This window comes from Trachymyrmex septentrionalis, unplaced genomic scaffold, assembly GCF_001594115.1.
Source record: "Trachymyrmex septentrionalis isolate Tsep2-gDNA-1 unplaced genomic scaffold, Tsep1.0 scaffold37, whole genome shotgun sequence".
Lineage (NCBI taxonomy): Eukaryota > Metazoa > Arthropoda > Insecta > Hymenoptera > Formicidae > Trachymyrmex > Trachymyrmex septentrionalis.
This window is the reverse complement of record NW_017305536.1, coordinates 6,408,387-6,414,386: the sequence shown is the minus strand read 5'-3', so window position 1 is coordinate 6,414,386 and position 6,000 is coordinate 6,408,387. Positions and strand designations below refer to the sequence as shown.

General features: G+C 41.5%; 1 protein-coding gene across 3 annotated transcripts in view; it reads right to left on the bottom strand.

Annotated features, from left to right (window-relative positions):
* The window catches only part of LOC108750664 (protein outspread), a 201,055-nt gene that overhangs the window by 14,911 nt on the left and 180,144 nt on the right, over positions 1 to 6,000 (bottom strand). For all 3 annotated transcript variants that reach the window (XM_018490305.1, XM_018490303.1, XM_018490304.1), the window contains exon 4: positions 4,414 to 4,602. In XM_018490305.1, coding sequence (XP_018345807.1) covers positions 4,414 to 4,602 — 189 coding nt within the window. The remainder of the gene's footprint in view (positions 1 to 4,413; positions 4,603 to 6,000) is intronic.

Here is a 6,000-nt window from a genome sequence, read left to right as displayed (position 1 = left end):
AGGCACGTCGTAGAGAAGAGAATTTACCCAAGGTAAATTTGCTCTATTGTTAAAACTCTCGGGCGTTTCTTTGCCGTAACAATCCGGATAATCGATCGCGATGTGGTACGCGCGCGATCTGAAAAGCGATCCGCGAATAATCGCGCGATTACGTTCATCCGCGCCCGTATCGTAATCGTGAGAGCACCATGATCCACGAACGGATGTGTTTTCTCGGGAAATGATTAACCCAAATTTTCATTTAACGTGTATGAATTACGAAACGTTTTTAAGCCACATTATCAACTATAATAATAGAAAAATATATTTATCTATTCATTAATTCATTCAGGAATAACTCTACGTTTTTAACAGCTAGCGTTCGATATTGTTCTTCTTACGTTGTCCCACATTCTCAGTTGAAAGAAACTGACGATTGACTAATAAGTCGACTTCGCGAGTGATCTCAAGGTGCGAAGCAAGCCTCCTTTGCATAGACGTAGTGGCGATTCGAAGGACAAGGCGGAGAAGGAGGGGTAATCGTGAAAAAAATGTGGAAAATAACGCGGGAGCAGGGTTTCCTTCACGTTCACCCGCGTTAAATGTCGCGAGGAATATAAGTATGCATCTCGCCTTGGCCTCGTAACGTAATCGTTCGTTTACACCGGCGCGGGGCCCGCGACAACGAGGTGTAGCCATTTGCCGATCGATCATTGCTTGCGTAACGGAATTGACGTACGTGTAGTCGTGTAATCTCCGTAGGAACAATGCGAGCCCGCGACAAGATCCTAAACATGCGAGGACGATTGATCGATCGATTAGTAATCAACGCGAAACGCCCTGGGGGCGTAAAGAATACTTCATTCTGTTCTGAGAAGATAATTATCTCGCTATTTTGAGAGAGAGAGAGAGAAAGGGGGGGGGGAAGAGAGATAGAGAGAATCTCGGATGTACACGAATGGAGGGAATGTTTTTGTCTGAGAATTATAGCTTCGCGAACTTCACACACGCAGGTTGTAACACATAATTCAGGTATACAATAATTTACAAAGGATCGGATATGCAAAGTAGTAGGTATTTGCATGTTTCAGAATATTTCTTTATACAAATTCCGGCAAGAATTTAACTCGAAAAATATTTTCCTTCGACTGTGGATTCTCTTTCGTTAATTAATTTATTAAGGTAATTTGAATAAAAATATGCATCGTCCGAAAAAGAGATGAAGAAAACATCGACTGACGTGCCGATATGTCGTAACACGAGACCTACTTCGAGATTTTTGAACGCGTATTCGAAATAAAAACAAATATCTTCCTGTGAAATCTACTGTCCTTCGATAAAGTACGTCAATACGATACGTGTGTGCAACACACTACGCGGTTTTGCACCAGAAATATCGAATGAAGAGTTATTTCTGGTTGCCGATCGATCATCTCTTGCGTAACATATGATCGAGCGATTCGTTGCGTTGTTATAAAATTTCGAACGATGTAACGAATGACAGCTTTCGAGCGATTCGATTGATGACGGGGCTGATCTATCGCGGGCATCGCCGTCTACAATTTAATTAGACAATCGAGAGAGGCTAGACAATCGCTTGGATCGGAAAGACCATCGATATGACGCGACTCGAATTTCTTTTCGGCTTGCTCGCCGACGACTTGTAAGTTGCGCAATAAATAACGCGCGATGTACAAACGCTGTATAACGCTCGATACACTGTTGTAAACTTGAAGTCGTCGACAGGCAGAAATTGGATAAACGTGTCTCGTTTCTTTTTATTTTTTTTTTCTTTGTTTTTTTTTAGCAGCGGTTGTTTTACGGCCGCAACAATTTGCAACACGCGTGAAACGCATGTTGCGTGAAATGTCATAAATTTACGGTTGCCTTGTGGCGCCGACGTGGTATGGACTATGGAATGACGGAGTTATAAAAATCACTTATCTTTCAGCTCGTTCGCCGATCTTATATATCTCACTTTACATATATTGCCAATTAGCTTATGGCTGCTAATAAGCGGAATACAAACAGAAACGTGACTATCGTGCTCCGAGCAAGTTTTCAAGTCCGGTCGACGATGAGACGTCGATATAGAGGATTTAAAAAGTTTCAAGTATCTCGCTTGTAGCGTGACCCGTTAAGAGCATATATGTAATTAATCGTAATTAATGGAGTTGCCATTAATTACTTGTAAGGCAGCTTTTACAGGCTAGAAACGATCGTTCTCACGTCCGGCCAGGTTTCGCCAAGACGCGATCGCATAGCAGAGAGTGAAACGGTGACACTCTCCATTTGTCACCAAGCGCTTTCGGTTGTCGGCTGAATAATAGACGTCCTTTTTGCGAGGCCTCGGTACGGCGTTAAGCGACGAGTGAAAAGAGAAAACGGGGGCCCCTTCGCGAGAGAGATCTTCGCGAAAAGGCGGATGAATCGCAGGAAACGGCCAATCGGCTCGACTAACAATCCCCCCCGCGAGATACAGTCCCAACAGTGACAACTCGCGCCACTACTGAGCGTTATTGTTGGCGTAATGAGTGCGATGCGGTACGCACATCGTGGTCAGCGTGGCGATTATGCGAGTTGCAACGTCGGCAGTTTCACTGTCGCTTACGCCATTTTTTTTTTTTTTACCAAGGCCTTTCAAGCATCGATCGGCACAATTGCACTCAATAACCGCTTCATCACGCGAAAGCGCCCGTTTATGAACTCGACGACGCACTTTTACGTTGCGTTCTGTCCTACATTAACGCTAATCCCATGACGTCTGACAGCCTCTTTTATGTAATGAAAAACAATAAAGACATTTTTATCGCCGGCATCGTCCGTAAAGTAACGTGAAGGTTTATTAATAATTTTCGCGAATTAATTTATGAATTGATTTTATCTACGATTTAATCCTGGAAATAACGCTGTCGAGTAAGTAAATTTTATGCACAAGTAAACGAGATCATTGAGTGCTAAACTATGTTGCTATTCAATGATAAAAAATTAAGAGAAGTGTAAATAAACGTTCAAAAATTCCGTTATGTGTCTTCATTAGATTATTCCAACAACATTGTAACGTTCCAGCAATATTGCAATGACATTACAATCGATGCAGCAATGTTGCTTCTGTGCTATATGAATTAGTTTGAACTCCGTGATAGTCAAGATTATAACGGAGACCGTGATAAGTAATTTCAATTGTTAAGCAGTGTTATACTATTTTGTATTATTATATACGTATAATACAATATAATAATCAAGTATTATGGGACATACAATTCGACTACACCCCTACTCCATATTATTTCAAAATTAAACTTGATAACGTGCTTATTCTTACTTTAAGTTAATAATTAGATTATTTATGTTTACCTAGATTATAAGTATTTCGTTATTAAATTGTGAAATGTATGAAAAATTGTATTAATATCAATGACATTCTGGGGTTGAATTAGAAAGCAGATGATATTTTTTTAAAGCTTCGCGTAAATTATAAGTACCGTGAGAGAATTATCGTGAAAGAGAAGTAAATTCTCCGAGATTTAACACGTTTTCCAGACTTCAGCGTGTTCCATATCAATTTGCGGTGAAATAATCGAAACGTTCTTCAGATTCCCTCTCGTGTTAGATTTATGATAATACGTTGAAACCCTATCGAAGCCAATCCCGTCGACGCGAAAAGACATCGCAAGCAGGGAATGATTCTTGCGCGCGTAACAAGCGTGACGCGAGAGAGGATGCATGGCACGTAATGATTATGCGAGGGCACCAGCAATCAGCCGACAGTTGCGTTTTCTTACCGTTTGCGTGACTCCGTTCTCTCGCGCAACGCTCTTTTCGACGTAATACAGTACATCGATGTGGAGTCTCGTACTGCTGCGTATCCTCCGTAATCGACAGCAAATTAAATTCTCAAATGATACACGTAAGACGCGATTCTACATCGCAAGTGTACATTAGGCATCAACGCTTTCGCCCGATGGGCGAATCGAGCCATTTTCTCAAATCGATATCTCTCTCATAATTCGACACAGAAATTCGATTTCGCCTTTCGCCACAGCAGTTTCAGTGCATTTTATTGCGATTATGCAAATATCTCGATCGAAAAGAACAAAAAAAAGATTTATCACATTTCAAAAAAAAAAAGCTACGCGGGCTTTCGCCTGAATTATTTCCGTGTCTTGATACATTGTTAAATGCATGTTTAATGATACGTCAAGATACACAGATGACCCGCGTAGTTTCTTTGAAGAAAATAACGGTTGAAGCCTCAAGAGGCTGTTATTAAATGTACCATTTAATTTTTACTATTCGCACCACTTAATCTTTACTTTGTTTATTAATGATTTCGCGACAGCATTTAATGAAGTGTTCCTTGATTAAATGACATATGATTAGGTAAGATTAAAAAAATACGGGTTATATATTGAGATACTGAACTGGACCAACCTTATTTCGCGAATACACTTGGAGAACGTCCGTCCACCACCTGGTCTCTTCACGACACGTCCCTTTTACGAAGGTCACACCTTCCGGTGAAGTCACGGCAAGGCTGTAAGGATGCCCAGTGACGTCCTCGGCTGCGGCTACCTCCAGGACGCGGGTCATGTCGATCCTCGCCTGAGGCACCGTTTCGGGCTGCAACGATAAGAGGAAGAACGCCTGATATAAGACCGGCAAACACGAACGTTCTACTTTACACGGGAATTACGGGAAGTTAACGTAATGAATCGTTAAATTATATGGATTTCTCACACGTAAATGTCGCGGTTAGAGACGATCCTATGACGAACAGTTTAGCAAAAACGGATATAAATTGGCGAATAGAAAGAGATAGCAGATATTTGCTCTCTTTTTCCTATAGCTTCCTACCTCCTTTCTTTTCTTCTTTTCTTTCGCTTTCTCTTATTTTCCAAAAATGTACATAACTATCCGAATATACCAGATGGATGATAAATAGAAGACCAATTAGAAGACTGATTCGCTTCAGCAAGACTTTTACTATAGGATCTCTTATTATGGTTTATCTATACAAAAACCGACACAGCCAAAAGAGACACCCGACATCGACGCAAATGTTGTAAACACAAATATATTATACGCGATGATAATTATATACTATCAGTCGGCGTGTACTTGTCACTATATTAAAATGAAAAAGAGGGAATAATGATAATAAACGAGATAATGGTGACCATCATCAACAGCAGCATGCACAGCCGTCGCAACCGCAGGGGCTCACTTTTGAGTCGAGCTCGATGCTTTCTTTTTGCGAATGACCGTTTTGCGAAATTACACGTGCGTTACACGTTCGCATTCGGTCGGCTGGGTTACATCGGGCCCGTTTTACCGGAAACGTATCATTTCAGCGCAATAGCGTAATCGACCGGTCGCAGCCGACTATTCCTCTCGTCTCCTCCCACCTCCTCCCGGCCGTAAAAGTTACATTCCGCGGAAGGCAAGAATAACGTCTTATTGCCGATTCCAGCAAGGCACTTCGCTCCTCGTAAAACGAAAGTGAGTCTCATCGGTGATCGCGCAATTGCCGTCAATTTGAGAGGAAAAAGGGGGAAAGAGACATCGCGGAGGAACAAGATGGAGACGAGAGATCGCGGTGTGAGTCGCGCGTTGGTCAAAGCACACCATTTGCGAGTGCCGTAGGCACTTTACACCGCGTAAAGTGCACCCGGGAATGTCACCACAATGCAATCGTTGATACTCCTTTAGAAACGAACGTAGCTGCTTGCGTCGAACAGATCGCTTTCATGCCGGAGGGAAGTAACGTACGACGAAACGGGCAATAAAAACTAATGAACAATCTTTGGATAATAAATTGAACGATAAAGAAGAGGATGAGTAACTCTTCGCGTCTATACCAGCGATAATAGCATTATTATAGGGCAGAAATTCAATTATTAAAAAGAAAACCGTCGATCATTGCCGATCAATATTGTTTACTGTATATATTATAAAATGTACACAATAAACCTCCGATATTTTACATTGTAAATTCCTAATGTCAAATTATACCCAATT